Source organism: Barbus barbus, assembly GCF_936440315.1.
Source record: "Barbus barbus genome assembly, chromosome: 34".
In the NCBI taxonomy this organism is placed as follows: Eukaryota; Metazoa; Chordata; class Actinopteri; order Cypriniformes; family Cyprinidae; genus Barbus; species Barbus barbus.
In genome coordinates, this window is record NC_136762.1 from 901,585 (window position 1) to 927,847 (window position 26,263).

At 34.8% G+C, this 26,263-nt stretch overlaps 2 protein-coding genes across 2 annotated transcripts in view; both read left to right on the forward strand.

Annotated features, from left to right (window-relative positions):
- Positions 1–23,621, forward strand: part of LOC306854592 (phosphatidylinositol 3,4,5-trisphosphate 5-phosphatase 2A-like) — a 54,625-nt gene extending 31,004 nt beyond the window's left edge. Inside the window, exons 12-27 of the mRNA XM_079392740.1 lie at positions 1,039–1,235; positions 2,455–2,572; positions 5,099–5,195; positions 5,271–5,409; positions 8,118–8,217; positions 9,775–9,863; positions 11,369–11,450; positions 12,470–12,559; positions 12,637–12,750; positions 13,108–13,284; positions 15,134–15,289; positions 15,380–15,461; positions 15,536–15,658; positions 17,441–18,155; positions 20,782–20,918; positions 22,575–23,621. Coding sequence (XP_079248866.1) covers positions 1,039–1,235; positions 2,455–2,572; positions 5,099–5,195; positions 5,271–5,409; positions 8,118–8,217; positions 9,775–9,863; positions 11,369–11,450; positions 12,470–12,559; positions 12,637–12,750; positions 13,108–13,284; positions 15,134–15,289; positions 15,380–15,461; positions 15,536–15,658; positions 17,441–18,155; positions 20,782–20,918; positions 22,575–22,674 — 2,516 coding nt within the window. The 3' untranslated portion in view covers positions 22,675–23,621. The remainder of the gene's footprint in view (positions 1–1,038; positions 1,236–2,454; positions 2,573–5,098; positions 5,196–5,270; positions 5,410–8,117; positions 8,218–9,774; positions 9,864–11,368; positions 11,451–12,469; positions 12,560–12,636; positions 12,751–13,107; positions 13,285–15,133; positions 15,290–15,379; positions 15,462–15,535; positions 15,659–17,440; positions 18,156–20,781; positions 20,919–22,574) is intronic.
- The window catches only part of LOC306854576 (transmembrane O-methyltransferase homolog), a gene marked incomplete at its 5' end in the record, with an annotated part of 605,488 nt that overhangs the window by 61,487 nt on the left and 517,738 nt on the right, over positions 1–26,263 (forward strand). The gene's annotated exons all lie outside the window — the stretch shown is intronic.

Here is a 26,263-nt window from a genome sequence, read left to right on the forward strand (position 1 = left end):
CACACATACTCACTCGCACTCACTCACACTCTCACTCTCACTCACTGACTCACACTCTCAAGCTCACTCACTCACATACTCACTCACACTCACTCACACTCACGCTCACTCACTGACTCACACTCTCAAGCTCACTCACTCACATACTCACTCACACTCACTGACACTCTCACGCTCACTCACTGACTCACACTCTCATGCTCACTCACTGACTCACACTCTCAAGCTCACTCACTCACATACTCACTCTCACGCTCACTCACTGACTCACACTCTCTAGCTCACTCACTCACATACTCACTCACACTCACTCTCACGCTCACTCACTGACTCACACTCTCAAGCTCACTCACACACATACTCACTCGCACTCACTCACACACATACTCACTCGCACTCACTCACACTCTCACTCTCACTCACTGACTCACACTCTCAAGCTCACTCACTCACATACTCACTCACACTCACTCACACTCACGCTCACTCACTGACTCACACTCTCAAGCTCACTCACTCACATACTCACTCACACTCACTCACACTCTCACGCTCACTCACTGACTCACACTCTCAAGCTCACTCACATACTCACTCGCACTCACTCACACTCTCACTCACTGACTCACACTCTCAAGCTCACTCACTCACATACTCACTCACACTCAAGCTCACTCACACACATACTCACTCGCACTCACTCACACTCTCACTCACACACACTCTTACTCACACATACTCACTCACATACTCACTCACACTCACACACATACTCACACACACTCTTACTCACACTCACTCACATACTCACTCACACACTCTCACACTCACTCATTCACACGCGCACACACACTCACTCACTCACTAACACTCACTCACAAACACACGCACTCACTCACTCACACACTCATACACACTCACTCACATTCTCACACACTCGCTCTCACACAGTCACACTCACTCGCTCACACTCACACACACACTCACACACACACACACGCTCACACACTGACTCACACACACGCCATCTCTTCTCAGGCAGTGTTCCTGCTCCGAAGTCGATGGGATCGTGGATTTTATCCCGAGGTTTGGGGAAGACTCTGGATGAGATGGCGGTGACGATCCCTCATGACATCTATGTGTTCGGAACGCAGGAGAACTCTGTGTGTGATAAGGAGTGGGTGGAGACGCTCCGCTGCGCCCTCAAAGACTACACTGAGATCGACTACAAACCCGTGAGACGCTGCAGCTCTGAGCCTCATATTCTCACATTTCACTTTCAGTTTTACTCTTTCTGTTACGTGCTTTTGACATGAAGTTTTGTTTTCATATTACTATTTATATGCTATTATAGTTGTACTCATATTTTGAAACAACTGAAAAAATTAAACTAAAAGCTTTCAATTTAATTTGTTTTGTTTATTTCTAGTTTTTTTATATGCTTTTGGCATTTGTATTAGTTTTAGGTTTTTGCTATTGTAGTATTATTTATATATTATTGTATTAGTATATAATTACATTATAATATTATAGTTTTTGTTAATTATTTGAAGTAGATTTTATTTTAATATTTTCAGATTTTAGTTAAATTTATTATAAATTTGTATTGTATTATTTATTTGCTATTATAGTTTTATTAATAATTATTTATTATTTGTAAGTTTCCTCATTTGTGAGTCGCTTTGGATAAAAACGTCTGGTAAATGACTAAATGTAAATAATTTGAAAACAAAACTTTCATTTTTAAAATTTTCAGTTTAAATTTCATTTTAATTTAGTTGTGCTTTTGTCATTTTTATTAGTCTTAATGTTTTTATTATTTTAGTATTGTTTATGTACTATTATATTTATTATACTGTATTATATATTTGTAATTAGCTTTTTTATTATATTTTTAGTTTTCAATTTCATTAGTTTATTTTTTAGAAATTTTATGTACTTTTGACATTTTTAGTAGTCTTAGGTTTTTGTTGTTGTAGTATTATTATATATATCATATATTTTTTATTAATATTTTGAATTAGGTTTTATTTTTATATTTATAGTTTTTAAGTTCATTTTAAACTTAAATAACAATTTTATTATTGTTAAATGAAATGAGTTTTTAATAGTTTTAGTTAGCATTCAAGTTGATGATGATGCTACTGCAGTTTAATAACACAACCATGTTTATTATCAGTGAGCTCAGACCAAACTATCAAAGTAAATGAAGAGAGATGCAGCTAAAAACTGTCTGAGCAGTGACAGAATCATTAATGAATCTTCCAGATGAAATCCAGTGTGTGTGTTTGTGTGTTTAATGACCCTGCGACTTTATTAGAGTTTAATGTGTCTTTCTGTCGTGTTGCTCATCTGTGTTTCTCATCTGGTGGCTGAACTTTCCGCAGTAACTGAACGAGTGAAGCACACGAGTGTTTGATCTGTGTGTGTGTGTGTGTGTGTGTTTGGCTGTAGATCGCAGTGCAGACGCTGTGGAACATTAAGATCGTGGTGTTAGTGAAGGCCGAACACGAGAACCGCATCAGTCACGTGGGAATGTCCAGCGTCAAAACAGGAATCGCCAACACACTCGGTCAGAACACACACACACACACTCTTTCTCACACACACACACACACTACTAACCCACAGTACTGAGACTAACTTAACCACTTTACCAGTCAGTATTTATGTGCTTGCATTAGGGCTGTATGGTTACTCAAAATAAAACAAAATAACGATCTTATGAGAACACTTTTTAACAAAACAGATGTTTTAAGGCTCCCTGTGATTTTCTATCAAAACGAAAATTCTGATTCGAAAAGCCCTAAAATGTAATTAAAATAAATTTAATTATTAAATATTATTAAATATTTTTTTATTTTACAGTACAATAGTACTATTACTGTAGTAATGTATTTATTTATTAATTTAACTTTTATAATTTAATAATATAATAATAATAATAAACTAGTCTAGTGTGAGTTTTTCTGTAAAAAATTAACAGTAAATCCCCATTTTAAAGCTGGTGTTTTAAACATTTTATAGCTCAATGGGTAGCTAAATTTGTCCGCACCTTGCAAAAAAACAGACCAAAAAAGGTCTACCAAAAATGTAATTATTTATTTTTCATATGCAAAAGGGACAAAGGTACAAAGTGTATTAAAAACAGACCAGAGAGCAGACGTTTCAGCCCATGCTTTCTTCAGTGCTCATGAGGCAAAAAAGCAACACCACACTTATATAGACTCAATTGCAATTTGTTGACAGCTGATCTTAATCAATGAGAGATAGTTGTCATGCCAACAATTTCCCTTTACAAAAAACATGCAAGATCCATCTCTTCATTTAATCCTGTTGGGGTTAATGATTTCAACTCAAAAATGCAAAAAGCCTCTCTTTGTAACAATTTTCTATCACGGTTACCACCTCTCATATGTAAAAGAACCCTCTCAATGCCCAGGAATTAGAAATCAGAAAAATAATGTTTTGCAGACTCAAAATGATGAAAAAGCGGAGAAGTATGATCCTGTCTCCTGATAGCGCTCATATGTTCAATAATTCTAGTGAGCAATGCATGTTATATTTTTCCAACATACAGTGAAGGGCAAGAACACAAAATTATGTATATCACGTGTTGTTTTACATGTGATCAATTGTTTAATTTTATAAGTTTTACCTGTTGCATTTTAAATAATGAGAACAGGCAACACAATCTTTACACAGAACATTTCCATGGGCATCAGAGAGGGTCCCAGGAGCGGGGATGTGGGTATCTGCACGCACCAATTTATCCCGTAAATTTGTAGGCCTGGAATGAACAGAGAGAGGTGGATCAGTGAACAGGCCTGACAAATCACAATCACTCTGTATGATATGCCAATGATTATTGATTGCCTTTTTGATACCTGAACTCAAGGGACTGAAAGGAGATTTGAATACTCAACTTCTTATTCTTGGGGGTCAAGCTGGTATCTTCTGGCAAAGATCTAATTTTGTCTAAAGCAGTGTTGAGACACTTGATTGGATATCCCCGAGATCTAAAATCGCTATACAAATTCTGGGCTTTGGCTTCAAAATCATCCTTGTTAGAACATAAACTGGCTATACGGCAGACCACGTTTCAAAGACATGGGATGAGCACTCTTTGCATGTAAAAGACTGTTTTTTGCAGTTTCCTTTCTATATAGAGAAGTTGGCCATTGATAACAGAGATGTTTGTGTCCAAAAAATTCATGTCTGTTGTCCCTACATGATAAGTGAACTTAATGGATAGCCTAAGACAATTCATATATACGGCAAAAACTGGCAGAGCCTTTGTAGATGATAAAGCAGTCATCAATATATCTTTTGAACAATACCAAATTATTGATGAAAGGATTATTATTCAAGACATATTGATCTTCAAGATAACCAAGGTATAGGTTTGCATAGTCAGGGGCCATAGTGGCACCCATTGCTGTGCCCTCAATTTGTAAATAAAACTTCTCTCAAAAAGGAAATAGTTCTTTGTCAAAACCAATTCAGCCGTATCCACAATAAATTAGGTTGGCAGACCTTCATCATCAATGCGTAAATCAAGACAATATTTCAATGCCAAGAGACCCTCAGTGTGAGGAAGGTTAGTGTCTAAAGAGATCACATCCATTGTAGCAAGTATCATGTCTTCCTCTAGACCTTTTATGACTGACAGACATAAAAACAACTAAAAATGTTCTTCTTGTTCTACGCACCTGAGAACTTTTGTTTGTTCTGAGCGCACACAATTCCTGCTTGAGAAAACATTTTATAGCTGAAATATATTTCTTATATATATATATATATATAATTTTTTTTTTTTTTTTTTGTATAATGTTTTTTTTAATTTTATTTAGATTATATAAATAATGTATTATTTAAATAAAATAAGTAATATGTTATTATTATTATTATTATTGTATGACCTTATTGATGTATAATCACTAAATTTTGCAGCCGTACAAACAAGCATAGCAAACTTGGAATTTTTTATCACATTTTAAATTACGATTTTTCCACACAATTTACCAGCAATTTGATTTTTTCCCCAAATCATGCAGACCTAAGATGTATTATTTATTTATTATTGTCTGTTTCCTAGGAAACAAAGGAGCAGTGGGCGTGTCTTTCATGTTTAACGGGACGTCGTTTGGTTTCGTTAACTGTCACCTGACGTCTGGCAATGAGAAAATCCACAGGTGAGACTGGAGTAATACATACACACCTCGCGGTTTGTGAATGTGTGATGCACTAATGACCTCTGACCCCGGCAGACGGAACCAGAACTACCTGGACATCCTGCGTCAGCTGTCGCTGGGCGATAAACAGCTCAACTCCTTCGACATCTCGCTGAGATTCACACATCTCTTCTGGTTTGGAGACCTCAACTACCGTCTGGACATGGACATACAGGTGAACCCTTCTGGCAGTGCTGTCTAAAGGTTATGAACAAACATTCTTCAGTAACGTTAATAGAATCAGAAATCAGAAAGAGCTTTCTTGCCAAGTGTTTGCACACACAAGGAATTCGTCTTTGAGTTAGGAGCTTCCAGTACAGAAAGTACAGACATGGAGCAGACATGCATATAATTAAGGTGATAAAAACACTAATAATAAAGAGAATAGACAATAAGTTATAAATGTGTCCCTGGAGCACAAAAGCAGTCATAAGTCGCTGGGGTACATCTGTAGCAATAGCCAACAATACAAGCATAGCCCATTGTATGGGTCAAAATTATACATTTCTCTTTTATGACAAAAATCATTAGGATATTAAGATCATGTTCCATGAAGATATTTAGTAAATTTCCTACCGTAAATATATCAAAACTTCATTTTTGATTAGTAATATGCATTGCTAAGAACTTCATTTGAACAACTTTAAAGGAGATTTTCTCAATATTTAGATTTTTTTGCTCCCTCAGATTCCAGATTTTCAAATAGTTGCATCTCAGACAAATATTGTCCTATCATAACAAACCATACATCAATGGAAAGATTATTTATTCATTCAGATGCATAATTCATTTGATGCATTTTCAGCAAAACGTTTGTCTTTCTGTGGCTCTAATAAAGTCTGTATGCTTCATATAGAGAGCTGTAATAGATCCGCTTTCTCTTTCCGCTTGCTCTGTTTTTTTTAAACACTGAACTTCAAACTCATGTTTGTAAAAGTGTAGAAGTGTTGTTCCTTGTTAGAGTGTGTTCATTTCAACATTCACTATTAGCTACTAATAGGCATTTTTTAAATTTTAAAGTTTCTTCTTTTAACATTAGCAAACTATGAAATAACTTTAATGATCAATATAATAAATAATATTAATATTTTTATTCATTTACAAAGTATGGTTCAGTACTGTTAGGTACTGTTTTTTTTGTTTTAAATAGTAAAGCACTAGTTTTCTTTCAGTATCCATTTGAAAAACTATCGGTTGATTAATCGGTATCGGCCAGTGTGGTCCAACCTAGTTATCGGTATCGGTAAAGCCCACTATCGGTTGACCTCTAATTTACTTTGTTTCAGTTATCTATTTTTTTAAGTAACAGTTTCTTTACTGTAACAAGCCTGCATCTATGTAACATTTTTTTAAACATCACTACTTGTTTCAGAACGTTCAGAGAGCGTGTCGTGTGCAGCGTTACATTATGTAACATTCCCATAATGTTTGCAAAGTTATCAAATGGAATGTTCTCTTAATGTTGACATAGCGAAAATAAAATGTTTTTAAAACTTTTATTTTTTTTAAATGGACATTTTTAACTTTCAGAAACATTCAGAAATAATGTTTTCATTAATTAATTTAGAACATTAGCAACACGCAATGTTAAAATTGTTTTTGTTAGCTGGGAAACCATAAAACACATGCAAACTAAACACTTCTGATGAAAGTATTCTGGTCTGTTCCAATCCAAATCACTCCTCACCTGAATATAAAAATAAATAATAATAATAATTTAAAAAAGAAAAACCCAACCCTAGAAAGACTGAATAAAGGTAGACTCTTCCTACCTTTATTTGAAACGTTATTCTTCAAATCATTTACATTAGTTACATTTTCAACCCATGTTGCCAGATAATGCCTGTATTTTTGTGCATGCCAAAAATTTGGGATTCTTTGTTTGCTTTATGGATTTTCACAAACAGTTTTTGACATGAAAACATACGGTTATGGTTTAATAGTTGTCAGTTTGATTAATTTCATTTCATTGATGAGTTGTGCATCAACTGCATTTATATGACTGAATGAATGGAGCACTTATATAGCTTTAAACGCCAATGTTTAAGACCCAAATCTGCTCAGGTCTCGAGTCAAACCTTAGGTTTTCAGACCTGTGAAGACCTCCATCAGAACAGCAGTTCTATGGTCCTGTTCAGTGTGTAGTGTACAGTAGGGGTGTGCTCAAAATATCGATTCTTAGATACATACCGATATAATAAAAAAAGATACAGTATCGATATTCTAGCCCTTAGTATCGATACTCCGTCCAGCCATTAGGGGGCGCAGCGGCGCCCGCGAGTTTAAAAAAACTCATGGAAAATGTTAAAGCAAGATGTAGCATTTAAGTGATTTCATAGTGAAATATGTTATGGCAGTACATGGTGTCACAAAAAAGAATTATAAGAAGATTTAATAAGAAGTTAAGAATAATAAGAAGCAGATTTTGTGCTTGTGTGAGCTCAGACTGTACCCTTGGAAAGTTAAATGTTGACTTGTGGTAATTTCCAGATTAATACAATTTGTGTACAATTAATCAGAGCACTTAAAGTTGCAAATATTTAAGCAAAATGCACTTTGTTATAATGCACTTTTGTCTTCAATAAATTGAAGAAAATGCAGAGTTCTGTTTGTTGAGTAAATGTGTTCAGCATTAACTAGTTGGCTCTGGCCCATGTATTTTTATTGAATCGTATCGAATCGTGTCACATTGTATCAAATCGTATCGAGACAGCTCTGTATCGAGGTACGTATCGAATCGTGACCTGTGTATCGAGGTATGTATCGTATCGCCAGGTTCTCCAAGGTATACAGCCCTTGTGTACAGTACTCTAGTGTACTCAGTAGTGACCGGTGTGACCCGCACAGCTGTGAGTCTAAACACTCTCTCTCTCTCACACACAGGAAATCCTCAACTACATCAACAGGAAGGAGTTTGAGCCATTGTTAAAGGTGGACCAGCTAAATCTGGAGAGAGAGAAGAACAAAGTCTTCCTTCGCTTCGGTACGCGTCACCTCTGTCTATGTGTTTAATAAATAAACAAACAAACAAACAAAAATATATATATACACACTGAAACCAAAATTTATTCAGATATCTTCAACATTTCCTACATTACATCAGAGTTTATTCGCTATAGTTTGGAAAATGGTACTAAAATATGAGTTAAACTGTCAGAACAAACTGATCTTGATGATGTCAGATAACTTTGATAGAAAGGTATGTAATGAATTTGGTTGAATAGCTGTCAGATGTTAAATTTAAGAACACGATTAGATAAAACCAGTTTAGCTCAACCAATCACCAAGCAATGCTTCATTTAGTTCAGTCTGTGGTGGAAAAACATCACTTTAGCAATTAAAGAAAACACTGAAGCAAAACATGGTCCAAATCTTTATCAGTTTTACTGCTAGTCCACTGTATGAAGAATTTTTGAGTATAATATGTCACAGTTTACTTTATTTTGCTCTCCTCTCTTACAGAAATGAACTTTAGAGTCCTGCACACACTAGTAAAAATATCAAACATTATATCTGCTGTCTGAATAATTTTTCATTTGACTGTATGTGTATATATATGTAATATTAGGGGTGTAACGGTACACTAACATGATGGTTTGGTACGTATACCTAGGTTTTGACGTCATGGTCCGGTATGGTTTCGGTACAGCAGGAGGAAAAAACTAAACATAAATAGCTTTTTTTAAACTAAACAATGGTTTATTGAACAAATTTCTCTTTCTTTAAATAAATTCAATTATAATTAATTTTCTTAGGGATAAAAATCTAGCTCAGCTTCTACTCTAAACTGTAAGGTTACAATTAACAACAGAGTCCAAACTTAAATTCAATTAGGCTACTGTTTATTTTAACTATAATAATCAACACTCAAATTAAAAAAATGTATGCAAACATGTCAATTGTTTTTAAATTAATTATTGAAAATAATAATTTTTCAATTACAATTATTAATTATACAATTTCTGTTTGTTGTTAAAATATAATAATTTACCAAGTCATGACTTGTTTCGTAAAATATTTATTTAAACACATTAAATAATTAAGACATCACTAACAGGTAAAGTAAATATAATGAAGTATTGTAAAAGATTTAGCAAAATGCTGTTCTCTAGAATTTCTCTCTAACGAACTAACGAGCTGTAGACGCTGATGACTTGCCTGCGGTAAATGAAATGCTACGTGACATTTTGTTTACAAGCTGTTTTAATTACGTCTTTCTGCAGTTGAAAAACTAATTGAGCGATTACGTGAGGGGTGAGATGTTCATTCATGTTTATTTCACGTTAAAACTAGTAATAAAGAGGAAGAGGAAACTTTTCTGTACCAATACGTGTACCATTACACCCCTAATACCTGTATGTATATATCAAATATTTAATAATAATATTTTGTTCTTCTTTTTGCAATGAAACAAGACCTGAAGCTTTACCCTCATGTGCAAGGATTTACAGTATTTATTGTGTCTGTAGGTTATTTACATGTGTCTTTGAGATTTGAGTGTCTTGTGTGTGTGTGTGTGTGTGTGTGTGTGTGTGTCCAGCGGAGGAGGAGATCACCTATCCTCCCACGTACCGTTATGAGCGCGGCTCGCGAGACACATATGTCTGGCAGAAGCAGAAGGCGACTGGGGTATGTCAGAATCTGCCCACATTTACTTACTGAACCAGAACTGTCTTAAAGCAATAGTTCACCATAAATGAAAATCTGCTGTTACTTTACTCGCTCTCAGGCCATACATGATGTAGGAGACTTTGTTTTCTTCAGTAGATGAAGAGTTTTAGCTGAATCTGTGCTACTTGGGGATTCTTAAAGTGCAAGTCAATGGCTGCCGGTAATTTAAGTGTGAAAAACAGCATATCAGGCAACACAAAATCCCTGTGGCTTTTGGCAATGTATCGAGGTCTTATGAAGCGAAACGATCAGTGTGTGCAAGAAACTGAACATTATTACTAGTGCTGTCAAACGATTAGTCGCGATTAATCGCATCCAAAATAAGTGTTTATTTACATAATATGCATGCAGTATATATTTTGAAAATATTTACATGTATATATTTATATAATTTATTTTGTGTATAAATATATTTAATATATAAACTTAACATATTTTTCTTAAATATATACTGTATGTGTGTGTATTTATATATACATAATAAATATACACAGTACACACACATATATTATGTAAACAAAAACTTTTATTTTGGATGTGATTGATCACTATTAATCGTTTGGCAGCATTAATTATTACCTGTAATCCAGAGCCTCAAGTAAATGGATCAGTTGGTGAATGAATCATTCTTTTGAATCGGTTCTTTTCAGTGAACCAGTTGAATCAGTTCATCAAATTGAACTGAATCGTCTGAATCAGTTTGTGTCTCGAGCACAACTGAGGAAACAGTTCGACTCGGACCGAAGACCGATGAGCCGCTGATATGAGCATCTCTGAACCCAACACTTGAATGAAGACGAGAAATGAACGTTTTTATAGTTTCTCAAGGTTTATGTAAAAAGCTGAGCTAATGAATACCAGTTCAGTCACTTTATATGCCTTAGACATGTAAATCATCTGCAATTTTTGGGTGCTATAATAACAGAATTGCGTATGGCATCACTGAATCAGTTCGTTGAATCAAACTGTCTGAAAGAATCAGTTCACAGAAAAGAGTCGTAGTTCCCCGTTTGCCTGAGTCTCTGGATTACAGGTAATAATGCTGTAAATAATGTTTAGTTTCTTGCACAGAGTGATCGTTTCGCTTCATAAGACCTCTATATATATCATCAGGAGCCATGGGGACTCATTTTGTGTTGCCTGCATGTGCTTTTTTGACTCTCAAAGTGACGGTAGCCATTGACTTGCATTAGACGACTCACCAATGATAAAGCTAAAACTCTTCTTTACTGTACTACTGAATAAATGTGTCACATTAGATGACCCGAAGGTGAGTAAATTAACTGTAAATCTTTATTTTTGTGTGAACTATGTCTTTTAAGAAGCTTCTCTTCATGTGCATGAAGGAAAAATCCTGTGTGTATATGTTTACGGTCCTGAGGCGGCTACTTCCTGTCTTCTGACCTTTGCCAAAGGAAGTGAAGCGTCCTGATGGCATTCTTTAAATTCCTCTCGTCTCTCAGATGCGGACTAACGTTCCTTCATGGTGCGACAGAATCCTCTGGAAATCCTATCCGGAGACGCACATCATGTGCAACTCTTACGGTACGCAGTCGCCACGGTGACCACACACATTACCGTGGTAACAGCTGACTGTTTGTTACAGGTGTTACTCTCAAACAGGACGATATATGTGTCCCTGCAGCACAAAAGCAGTCATGAGTAGCACAGCTATATTTGTAGCAATAGCCAACAATACATTGTATGGCTCAAAATTATACATTATGACAAAAATCATATATTAAGATATTAAGATCATGTTCCATGAAGATATTTTGTACATTTCCTACCGTAAATATATCAAAACTCATTTGAACAACTTTAAAGGAGATTTTCTCAATATTTGGATTTTTTTGCTCCCTCAGATTCCAGATTTTCTAATAGTTATATCTCAGACTAATATTGTCTTATCCTCACAAATTAAATATTCTTTCTTTGGTTCTTAAATAAAAAGCATGATCTGTAGTTTAATGTTTCATATAATTAATTGAAATAAATATGCAAATGTTGATACTTATTACTGTGTTGTTGCATGTAAATGAATATAATTAAAGTTTGATCCTTGAGTTAATTTATCAAAAAGCATGATTATTATTTTAACAAGATTTTTACTATATAAATTAAATACATATATATTTTTTTTTACATTTGTATATTTAATTTTATATATCAATTTTTATATATATTTAATAATTTATATATTTTTATTATTCATTGTTTCCATGTTATTCTTTTTGTTTGTTATTGAAATAATTAAATATTAATAAAAAAATATATAATTTTTTTTTTTTTTATTAAACTACTTGTTGACAATACTTTTAAAATAATTTCAGAGCACATGCATCAATATTGAAATACATACTGAATATTATCAAAAGTTTTGAAATGAATAACAATGATTCAGTCTATATAATCCAGCTCTACTCTCATAATAAAAGACAAATAGCAGCGTGTATGATGAATGCTGTGACGGTTATTGAGGCTGATCTGTTTACCCATTTGAATATGCAAATGCTGTTTAATGACCGTGTGTGTGTGTGTGTGTGTGTGTGTGTGTGTGTCAGGCTGTACGGATGATATCGTCACCAGCGATCACTCGCCAGTCTTTGGCACGTTCGAGGTGGGCGTCACGTCTCAGTTCGTCTCTAAGAAAGGTACGGTGTGTGTCTTCACGGCTCAGTTTCTGGTGTTTCTCGCGTGTTTCTCACGTTGAGCTGCTGTTCCTCTGCAGGTCTGCCCAAGTCTTCAGAACAGGCCTACATCGAGTTCGAGAACATCGAAGCCATCGTCAAGACGGCCAGCAGAACCAAATTCTTCATCGAGTTCTACTCGACGTGTCTGGAGGGTAAGAAACCAAATCATCCCTCCAGAACGAGGAAGTTTATATGTGAGAGACTTTATAAGATAAGATTAATCACTAAATCTGATCCATCAAAGTCTGATCTCCACCTGCTTCTGTTACAGAAGATGAAAAGCATTCAGACGCACTGAACGTCCCTGTTTCTGTGTGAAATTATCCAGCAGTAAACTGTGTGAAATTTGAAATTAAAGCTAAACTAAAGCTAAATAGACTATAGTCTATTAATTTTAACTAAATGAAAACTGAAAGTACAAATAAAAGCTAATTATATATGTATACATATAAATATATTCAACTATGATACATCCGTGTTTCGGTCTGTATGTGTCTGTTTGTGTGTAGAGTTTAAGAAGAGCTATGAGAACGACACTCAGAGCAGTGATAACGTGAACTTCTTGCGCGTGGGCTGGTCGTCCAAACAGCTGACCACACTGAAGCCCATTCTGTCCGACATCGAGTATCTGCAGGACCAGCATCTGCTGCTGACCGTCAAATCCCTGGACGGCTACGAGTCCTATGGTACGTGTCCTTAATAAACAGCATTAAACATATTATTAATCAGCTCATGGCTATAAATGTGTCAACACTTCAACTAACTTTAACATAAACTAAGTTCCTGAGTGAGATGCTCTTTAGACTGTTGCTAAACCTGTGAGACCTCAGAAGAAGAGCATGTAGCACCATCTTGTGGTAGAGCTGAGAATACATTGCATTTACTTGTATACTTGTATTCTAGTGTTTTTCAGCTACTCATTTTCAAAACTTTGCCTCTCTTTTTTAAAACTTTACACACAAGTCCAAGAATTGCACACAAAATGCTAAACACCTCACATCTCTTGCAAAATGAAGCTCTGCATTCAAAATATCACAAACACATCTCAAAAGCAAACATTTGCAAACACCTTTGCCATAATATTACTTCCTGTTTTAATTTATTTATTAGGATTAACCCCTTGAGATGTACCATCTCCTTTTCAAGGGGGTCCCACAATGTATCACAATCACAACATAGTAACAAAAAACAAAGCAAAACAACACAACATTAAAAAATAACTAGTAACAAATATGAAACAACACATAATACAAAATATACCGATCAGTGTATCTGATCACAACATTAGCCAAAAAAAAATAAAAAAATAAAAAATATATATTTTTTTATATATATATAAATCAACACCATCTTCAAAAATAACATGTACAATCCAAAGTAAAATATGATAACAGAGTTTGCTTAAACATCTTAAAGGATGCAATTATTCCAGTCTATTGGACCCTTAAACATGAAAGCTCTTTTACCAATGGTTTTTTTGACACAAGAAACAAAAAGATAGGTCTGAACAGAATGCCTAACTTGATAATTTAAAGAAGAAGGTACAAAGTATTGTTGTAAATAACTAGGATATTTAAAATGAACAGCCAGTGAATATGTCGTCTGGTGTGCAAAGATGGCCACTGAAGTGCATCATACATTATACACTGATGAGTATAAAAAGAACACCCCAAAACAAATCTGCAAAGTCTATTATATGCTGTGTTAAGAAGAGCAAGATCTAATTTTGCTGCAGTCTGATAAACAACATCACAATAATCAAGAATTGGAAGTATAAGTTGAGAGGCAAGTTTCTTACGAACACTGTATGAAAAACTATTTCTAGATCGATGTAAAGTACTAATACCATAATTGATTTTATGTAAGATATGATTAATATGTGATTTAAATGAAAGTTCAGAATCAAGCCATACTCCAAGATATTTAATAGTATCAGCTTTATGCAGAGAAGTGCCGTCTTTACATAATATAGCACAGGAACAACTTCTGGATTTAAGTTTCTGTCTAGAACCAAAAATCATAATATAAGACTTAGTTTTATTATCCACAAGCCAATCCTGTAAAATATTAAAATCATACTGAAGAGATAACTGAATATGTAAAATATCAGAATTAGATACATATATGACGGTGTCATCAGCATAAAGTTGAACACTACACTTATTGAAAATTAACGGTAAATTATTAACATAGAAAAAAGAAGTGGTCCTAGTATTGAACCTTGGGGCACACCTCTTTGTTGAACCAAAAAAAATCTGATTTATTTCCATTTAATACTACACATTGTTTTCTATTATGAAATTGAAAACTGAGTCAAATTAGTGTCTGGTTTTGCAGATTTGGTGTGTTTCTACTGTTTGAGTGACAGCTTTCAGAAACTGTGTGACAAGTGAAGATTCTGTGTGGAAGCAGCTGAAAAACACTGTAACAGACCAGAAGAAAATTTTTGCTTCGTGTGTTTGGTTTATTTTATTTTTTAATTTAATTCAATTGAAATGAATTACATTAAAAGCATTTAATTGTGTGTGTGTGTAGGTGAGTGTGTTCTGGCGCTGAAATCTATGATTGGCAGCACGGCGCAGCAGTTCCACACTTACCTGTCTCACCGCGGTGAAGAAACAGGTAACATCCGCGGCTCCATGAGGGTCCGAGTCCCGTCTGAACGCATGGGAACGAGAGAACGACTCTACGGTACATTATATACAGAAATTATATATTTTTTTTTCATATAAATATATACACACACACAATGAGTCATTTGTTTGTCTCTCTCATCTTCAGAGTGGATCAGTGTGGATAAGGACGAGACGGGCGGACCGAAGGGCAGGACTCTTCCTCCTCGAGCCGGACACGACTATGTCAAGTGAGTCCAGATTCATGATTCATCTGACACTCGTCATCACCAGGAGTTTTGTTCTGACGCGTTTGTTCCTGCAGACCGTCCAACAGCAGGAGGCTGGGCTCAGCTGACCTCGGGAAACTCTCAGAGGAAGGAGAGAAGAGCGTCACGGGACGACACACACACACACACTCCTGCAAAGAGGAGAGCACACAGAACAGGTATACACACTCTCACACGCACACACACACACACACACTCAACATACTCAAAACACACACACACACACGCTCCTGCAAAGAGGAGAGCACACAGAACAGGTGAACACACTCAAAACACACACACACACACACACTCAACACACTGAACACACACATACACACACTAGTGTTATTGTAGTATCATTGATATACTATTTTATTTTATTTATTAATTTTAGTATTTGAATTATATTGCACTTGTATATTTTTGTAATTTTTATTAGTGTTATTTATTTAATTATATATATATATATATATATATATATGGGAAGTCGTGGCCTAATGGTTAGAGAGTCGGACTCGTAATCCAAAGGTTGTGGGTTCGAGTTTCGGGCCGGCAGGGATTGTAGGTGGGGGGAGTGAATGTCCAGCGCTCTCTCCACCCTCAATACCACGACTGAGGTGCCCTTGAGCAAGACACCAAACCCCCAACTGCTCCCCGGGCGCCGCAGCATAAATGCCCACTGCTCCGGGTGTGTGTTCACGGTGTGTGTGTGTTCACTGCTGTGTGTGTGTGTGTGTGTGTGTGTTCACTGCTGTGTGTGTGTGTGTGTGTGTGTGTTCACTGCTGTGTGTGTGTGTGTGTGTCTGTGTTCACTGCTGTGTGTGTGTGTGTGTGTGTGTGTGTGTGCACGTTGGATGGGTTAAATGCAGAGCACGAATTCCGAGTATGGGTCACCATACTTGGCCGTATGTCACTTCACTTCACTTCACTTCAGTTCACTTCATATATATATAGATATATATAATTTTTTTCAACATAATATGCCTGTGTAGTTTGTATATTTTTTTCACATTAAGTTTTAGATTTTTTTGGTACTTCAAGTTAAACAAAAATAAGAAATGTTGCATTGCCAAACAGTTTACGGTTTTATTTTATTTTTTATTTAATTAAATAAATAATAATTTTTATTTTACTATTAATTTTATATTATTATTTTCATTTATCTTTATTGTTATCATTACTAAATTTAATTATTTCAGATAACTAAAGCTTAATCTGAAATTAATAAAAAATGTACAGACATATTTTGCACCAAAAAAAAAAAAAAAAAATCTTGAAATAACTTGTTAACCAAATTAAATAATGATAATTTGGTTAACACGTTATTTCAAGTTTATGAATGAATGAATGAATGAATGAATGAATGATGCATTTATATAGCGCTTTATTGTGTATTGCTATACACCCAAAGCGCTTTACAATCATGTGGGGGGGGTCTCTCCTCAACCACCACCAGTGGTTGAGGAGAAAATTATTTATTTTTTAATTTTTTTCAAAATATGTCTGTACATTTTTTTATTAATTTCAGATAAAGTTTTAGTTATCTTAGTACTTCAAGTTAACCGAAAATAGGAAATATTGCATTGCAACAAAGTTTTTACTGTATTTAATTTAATTTACCATTTATTTTATTGCAGGTATTTTTTTTAGTTGAAGTCATTTTAGTACACAACAATAAGAAATATTGCCTTGGTAACAAGCTGAAATAAAATGAGTTTACATTTTAGTTTATTATTATTTTATTAAATAATTAAAATAATTTATTATTATTATTATTGTCATTTATTACTATAATTTTATTTAATTTCAGTTAACACTTATTTCAAGTAATGAATATGTTTTAGAATGTGTTTTTGATAGATTAGATTTAGCTTTAGTTAACAATAATAACTTTTGCTTTGACATTCATCTCATCAGTGAATTCTTGTGAAATCCCGTCTGTTGTTTGGTTCTGTCAGAGGTAAACAGGATCCGTTCGAGGGCGACATCACGACATGCAAAAACAGCTTCAATAACCCCGCCTACTACATTCTAGAAGGCGTTCCCAACCAATCTGCTGCTCTGGCCTCTGACATGCTTCCGAGCTCCACCCTCCCTCCGCTAGCCAATAAAACAGCTCCTCCTGCAGGTGGTGTGGGGAAAAACAAGCCGCCCAGTGGAAGTTCTGCGCCGGGTCACAGACAGTCTGGACACCCGGTTCGGCCCATCAGCGAGGAAGGGTCTTCAGAGGATGATGGGAACATTGGGTCTCTAAATCGCCCCCCGCCTGATTTCCCTCCTCCTCCACTGCCCAAAGGAGCTCTGGAAACGGTGGAGAATTCGTTCGGAAAACCGCGAAAACTCACCGACGTCAAGATCCCGCCCCCATCTGCTGTTCCGTCCAATCTGCTGTCGTCGCCCGGCTTTCTACCGCCCTCTGGGGGAGGAGGCGTGGCCTTCTGTCTGGATGCTCTGCCCACACTGAACCCGAGCTCCGCCCCTTTCCGGCGAGGGGGCGGGGCCTCGGGACTGGACGACCAGTCGTGTTCGGTGCTGCAGATGGCCAAGACTCTGAGTGAAGTGGAATATCCTTCAGGGAGAGGCTTGAAGACGAGCACTCCTCACATCAGAGGCCTGACCTTCCCTCCGCGCTCCATACAGGAGGAGAGCATCGCAGAGGACCTGCCCGAGGAGGTGACAACGCAAAAATGCACATGCACTGTGTTCATTTACACACCAGCAGCTCAGGATCCAGCGCTTGCAGTGTCTCGAAGCAGCCTGTGTCTTGGAATATTTTATATAATTCCTATAATTCTTACATTTAATTAGTAAATATAAATATTTTAACTTATTTTTATTAATTATATAATGTTAGAATATTGAAATAATAATAATAATAAGGAAACAAATAAGAATTATTTTTTATTTTGTTAATAACAATAATAATAATAATAATATTATTAAGTATTATTAATAATGGCAAATAACAATTATTAATAATATTTATTCATATAAAATCAGATTTAATACATTTTTAATAATAATAACAACAAAAATTAATAATAATAGCAACAATAATAGTATTTTATTATTTAAATTTATTTTAATATTTTATTCATTTTATAATTTAATTAAAAATATTTAAATGTTGCTAATTCTAATAATGATTATTGTTTTGTTAATAATAACAATTATTAATTATTTATAATTTCATATAAATTATTTAAATTATGATGATAATCATTAACTATATTGTTAATAATATTGATACATATGTTGCTAATAATAACAATAATTAATAATGAAATTATTATTATTAGTTAGTAAGTATGAATAATTATTAATGGATATTACTTTAGATTTACACATTTAATAATTATTATTATTAAGTAAATATTTTTAATTGCATTAGAAATTAGCTTTATTACCAAGTATGTTTTCACACACCAGGATTCTGACAGGAGCTTCCAGTGCAGAAGAAAGTACAGACATAGTGCAAACATACATGATAGTGCAGACATACATGATAGTGCAGGCATACATGATAGTGCAGACATGCATGATAGTGCAGACATACATGATAGTGCAGACATACATGATAGTGCAAACATACATGATAGTGCAGACATACATGATAGTGCAGACATGCATGATAGTGCAGACATGCATGATAGTGCAGACATACATGATAGTGCAGACATACATGATAGTGCAGACATACATGATAGTGCAAACATGCATGATAGTGCAGACATGCATGATAGTGCAGACATACATGATAGTGCAGACATACATGATAGTGCAAACATACATGATAGTGCAGACATACATGATAGTGCAGACATGCATGATAGTGCAGACATGCATGATAGTGCAGACATACATGATAGTGCAGACATACATGATAGTGCAGACATACATGATAGTGCAAACATGCATGATAGTGCAGACATGCATGATAGTGCAGACATACATGATAGTGCAAACATGCATGATAGTGCAGACATGCATGATAGTTTAGACATGCATGATAGTGCAGACATGCATGATAGTGCAGACATACATGATAGTGCAGACATACATGATAGTGCAAACATGCATGATAGTGCAGACATGCATGATAGTGCAGACATGCATGATAGTGCAAACATGCATGATAGTGCAAACATGCATGATAGTGCAAACACACATGATAGTGCAGACATACAGACATGCATGATAGTGCAGACATACAGACATGCATGATAGTGCAGACATACATGATACTGCAGACATGCAGGATAGTGCAGACATACAGACATGCATGATAGTGCAGACATGCATGATAGTGCAGACATACATGATAGTGCAGACATACATGATAGTGCAGACATACAGACATGCATGATAGTGCAGACATACATGATAGTGCAGACATGAATGATAGTGCAGACATACATGATAGTGCAGACATACAGACATGCATGATAGTGCAGACATGAATGATAGTGCAAACATGCATGATAGTGCAAACACACATGATAGTGCAGACATACAGACATGCATGATAGTGCAGACATGCATGATAGTGCAAACATGCATGATAGTGCAAACACACATGATAGTGCAGACATACAGACATGCATGATAGTGCAGACATGCATGATAGTGCAGACATACAGACATGCATGATAGTGCAGACATACATGATACTGCAGACATGCATGATAGTGCAGACATACAGACATGCATGATAGTGCAGACATACATGATAGTGCAGACATACATGATAGTGCAGACATACAGACATGCATGATAGTGCAGACATGAATGATAGTGCAGACATACATGATAGTGCAGACATACAGACATGCATGATAGTGCAGACATGAATGATAGTGCAGACATACATGATAGTGCAGACATACAGACATGCATGATAGTGCAGACATGAATGATAGTGCAGACATACATGATAGTGCAGACATACAGACATGCATGATAGTGCAGACATGCATGATAGTGCAGACATACATGAAAGTGCAGACATACATGATAGTGCAGACATACATGATAGTGCAGACATACATGATAGTGCAGACATGCATGATAGTGCAGACATGCATGATAGTGCAGACATACATGATAGTGCAGACATACATAGGAATAACACAGTAGAGATGGAATGTAACACTAATATAAGAAAAACTGAAAATTAAATAATGTACTATATACACGATTATGTGACTATAAAATATAACAATAATTGATTTGTTTTGTTAGTTGCGATACTGTTAATATAAAATAGTCTGTGTTAATTAATGTTGATTGTTTGTGGCAGGGTCTGTGGCGTGACGAGAGCAGCAGCAGCAGTCTGTCGGTGGAGAGCAGTGTTGGAGAGTGGCTCCAGAAGCTCGGTCTGCAGCATTATGAGGAAGGTCTGCTTCACAACGGCTGGGACGACCTGGAGTTCCTCAGGTATGTTAGATCATGCCTCCACGCCAGATAATTAACATCCAGCCCCGGACGCCAGATCCCGTCAGAAAATATCATTTTTGTCTGGTAACAGAACAACTCTTCAGCAAAGTAGCCTAATACCCAAAACTCTATTAACAGTCTTCTATCAGCCAAGAACTGAATGAGGAAAAGCCAGTGAAGAGCAGAAGTGAGAGGTTATTGAATAGTATCTTCGGCTCACCAGCACAAATTCAACAAGTACTGTTATACTGCTTCAAAACAACATCCCATAAACCTTGAGTTTCCATAAACATATCGTATCTCTTATTCATGAAGACAAACAGCAGTTATAAGACTAAACAACAATGGAACATTTATATTAAAAACAATAATATAATATAAATGTCTAATGAATTAATGAATCAGGTATATAAATGACTATAATGATTATTAGATTATTATTTGTAGCAATAGCCAACAATACATTGTTTGGGTCAAAATTATACATTTTTCTTTTATGACAAAAATCATTAGGATATTAAGATTATGTTCCATGAAGATATTTAGTAAATTTCCTACCATAAATATATCAAAACTTCATTATTGATTAGTAATATGCATTGCTAAGAACTTCATTTGAACAACTTTAAAGGAGATTTTCTCAATATTTAGATTTTTTTGCTCCCTCAGATTCCAGATTTTCAAATAGTTGTATCTCAGCCAAATATTGTCCATCATAACAAACCATACATCAATGGAAATATTTTCACAAAATTGACCCTTATGACTGGTTTTGTGGTTCAGGGTCACATATGTAGTCATGTACAGTAGGAATTTAATTTGAGTTATTAGTTATTTCTCCTGTTTTCAGAAGGTTTCATGTTGTTTATTGTTAAAGTATTAATTTATTAAAGTTTTTTAGTGTCATTATTTATATTAATTATTATTAATAAAGTGTTAATTTTTGAAAGCAAAACAGTTAAGACAACCATAGGTTTAGTACCATAATTTTACTCTTTTAAAATATTATTATTATTAAATACTTATTTTTCCATACAGTAGGGTTAGTATTATTAGTAATATATTATATGATTTAATTTTTATAATTTGATCAAATAAACATATAATGGTGCAAAATGCAAAAGCACCAGTAAGTCATGTGGGAATCCCATTTTTTTAATTAGATATTTATACTATTTTTTTGAAATCTTAATGTTTATTAAAGTTTATCAGTGTCATTTGGTTTTACACGAAATAAAAGTTCTGTAGTTTAACGTTTGAAAACAAAGAAATTAACACAACCATACATTTTAGTGTTGAAATTTTACTATTGTTCAGCTTAAAAAAAAAAAGTAAAATATTTATTACTGTACAGTAGGGCTAGTATTATTACTGGGGTAATATATGATATGATTTAGTTTTTATAATTAAACAAATAAAAGGTGTAATTTGAAAAAAGTATGACAAAACATTCACAAATTTAGTAAATCATGTAGGTATCCAAAATGTTGTTATTTATATTATTTTTTAGCAGGTTATTTTTATTTACTGTTATTTGTTTCTCGGCGCTGCTCAGGAAGATCCAAACACTTGATTGTGATTAGAATTTTCATAAATATATTTTTAGTAAGATTTCATTGTACAAGCTTCTCATCCAATCACGTGTCTCTCCTGCAGTGACATCACAGAGGAGGATCTGGAGGAGGCGGGCGTTCATGACCCCGCCCACAAGAAAATACTGTTGGCCAGCTTAAAGCAACAGCAGCAGCAGAAATGATCCGATCCAGATCTGAACTCAGAGAAACTTTGCACTGGTAGAGAAAGTTATTTTAATTTAATCCGATGTAATAAAGCTGGTCGTTTTAGTTCATAATATTATTTAAACATGTCAAAAAAAGGATGCGTCACTACAGCCCCGCCCCTCAACTTCCTGTCGTCTGCATCCAGAGGAAGTGACATCATCGGAACATTCCTCACCTTTGGTGACTGAAGTGTTAATTATGAACAGTTTGTTTTTCTTGCATGTTTTATGACTTTAAAGGAAAGGGAAAAGCCAAACTCAGCAGCTCACTGTGTTCGTTCGTTTGTATGAAATGAATCAAATCTTGATCAGGAGCCTCTGCTGTGGTTTGTGTGGAGGATCAGAGGAGGTTTATAACAGGTTTATAACACCATCTCATCAGCAGGTGGCTCTCTGCATGATCAGTGCTTCATTTGAGATGGGAATCTTTGTCTGGTAGTTCATTCAATATGATTCAGATGCAGTTTGATTCGTTCGTCTTTTCTCAGATGAGTTCATGATGAATTCAGTGTCTTGAGTTTCCAGACGCCAGTCTTGTTTCAGTTTGGAAAGCTTTCAGAGTTTTACCTCGTCCTGTAATGAATCACTCCGTGGAAACACAGCTGTAGTCTTTCTGTTTGGATCCTTATAGCAGGAAAACGCTTTGTTTTATTTAACAGTGTCTTTAATATTATTATAATTGGGGTGTTTCTCCTCAAATGCATGTATATGTTCTTGTATAATTGTTTTGTGTATTAAGTTTGAACTTTATACGTTTCTCGCCCGTCATTCATAATTATAATCCTTTGAATTTTATTAACTGTTTAACTCCGTGTTGTTGTAAGTTAATATTGTGTTTGAGTTTCTGTCCCTTTAATGCATTTTTGTTTTTCCTTTTTTTCAATTTAATAAAAATTTAAATCTAATGTGCCTTCATGTTCAGTAAAGGAAAGTGTGTCACATTTTCTGGCCTATATATATATATATATATGTCTGTGTTTCTGAAAATACTGCAGAATGTTTTCCTCTTCATTAATGTCACATTTTATTTTCAAAGTCTAAAAATTTCTTAAGTTGGATTCACAAAAAAAAAAAAAAAAATCAAGAAAAAGTACTCAAAATAATTTTGTAAGTTCCAATATACATATATATTCCTATAAATATATATTTTTCAAAACTTTGCTATTTTACTATATTTGTCCATCTATTGACGTTTATTTAAGTATCAAGCAGCTTACGGTCGTTCTTTGAATGTAAAGTGTGACATTAAGACATTTGCAAGGTTTTTCTTGTTCAAACCAAACAAAATACAAATTATGAAAGAATTGTGGAATCATGCTGGAATATTCTGGGCTTCTGAACTCCTGCCAAAATGAATAATTATCTAAAACTAATAACAAAAAAAAATGAACTATTAACTGAAAATAAAATATTACAAAAACTTATTTCAGCTACTTTCCAAAGTAACATTTTACATTTTCATTTAGTTTAACTTGATGTACTAAAACTGAAATAAAAACTAGACATATTAAAAGAAATGAACAAAAATGGCAAAAACTAAATAAAATTACTAAAACCTTAAATAAAATTAACAGGAAATAAAAATATATATAAAAATAAAACCCAATTCAAGCTCTCTCAAAAGAAGCTCTTTATTTTCACTCTTTATTTAGTCATTTTTATGGATTATATACAGCAGATCATTCATGAAATACACGGCGTGCACTGGAGCCAGGAAACATTTAAAAAAGAAACTACATTGTATTTATATTAATATTTACAAAATATTTTTCAATAAAAGCCTAGCTTAAAAAAATCATCCCAACATTTTTTTTTTTTTGCTTTTTTTTTGCTATTTGTTTTGTTTTTCTTTTTTCCTTCAATAAATTAACTACAAGTGGCTTAACTATGCTTGTTTCTGGGGTCACACACACACACACACACACACACACACACACACACACACACACACACTCACATCAAATCTATCTTCAAAGAGCTTCAGAGAAGAACCGCATGATAAATTCATCAATAAGATGCAGGTTTGTCATCATTCTGATCCTGAATCCTTAAACTCACCCAGAAACTGAGTTCTGGAAGAATAAAAACAAGCTGGAATATTACTAGTTAAGATTAGATTGCTAATTTAGGTACGGGTCATTAATAAACCCATAATCTGCGGTGAATATTTGGTTACAGCTCCTCTAATCGCATTACAGTTCCTTCTCATTCGACGTCTCTTCCTGAAGACCTGAACTGATTTCTCCTTCTGAAGCACAAACGTTCCTGGATCTTCATTTAAGAGGAAATGAGGAACTCTTTTACTGACTATTCAAGGGATGTTGATGTCAATCTATAGGGCGTTTCTTCAGTGTTAAGAGCAAATTAAGAGGAAACGGACCTGATGAACACAAATAATGGACTACACAGACATACACACATCAGAAGCGCCAACATGACTCTAAATTAACCACGAGGGCCCGTATTCACAAAACCACTGAGGTCTCCTAAATAGCAGTAAAAAAGATTTTTCTCTTAAAACCTATTCTCAAAGCTGCTGAGACAAACTCTTACTAATGAATAGAGAGAAGTCTTCAGCTCAGCGTAAGGGGGCGGGGTTGTCAGCATGCTAATTAACTATGCACACAGTGATTGGCTGATAGTCTCTCTCAGAGATAGAAATATTGTCACTAATTAAACAAGTATACGTTCAGCTAATTGTCAGCCTCTTACATGTGTGCTTCTCAAAAACAATTAGCGGATAGGCATATAAACAGCCTTTTAATTAACAGAGTAGAATAATCATAGCTGACAGCAAAAATGCAAACATTAAAGAAAACCAAACTGGACGCAAGAACAGCTGTTACTTCTTCACCAGCTGATTAATGAAAACAAAAAAGGAAATCTCTTTATGGGATTATTTTTGACATTATTTGTGTCTAAAACTGTTAACAGCTCTGTAGCTTTGCAGGAGGTTTCTTGAAGCGTCTTGGAGACACAGTTCTTCTGGATTGAGAGTCTCAGTTTGTTCTGTTTCTTCATGTCATTCCAGACAGACTGATGATGATCAGATCAGATCTCTAAAATCTCACTGGATTATTACAATTAATGGCTAAATGAATGTTTGGAAATGTAAACTGATATTTCCTACTGACACACTACAGCAAAAGATAGAAATAACTGACTTAAAACCAGTTTATAGCTGCTGACAGTACTAGTGTTCTGATCATTTTGGCCACCGCTGTACTCTTAGATTCAGAAGTCCTAAATTTAGGACTGACACGCCCACACTCTTAAAAATAAAGGTGCTTAAAAGGTTCTTCACAGCAATGCCATAGAAGAACCATTTTTGGTACCATTCAGTCAAAGGTTCTTTAAACAACCGTCTCTTTCTTACCTTTTTATAATCTGAAGAACCTTCTTTTGCCACAAATAAGCTTTTGTCAAACAGAAAGGTTCTTCAAATGTTAAAGGTTCATTTAGACCAAAAAAGTTATTCTATGGCATCATGAAGCATCTTTATTTTTAAGAGTGCATAATTTGTGAGCTACTTTTAGATGCCTTAAGATGTTTTGTGAATATGGGC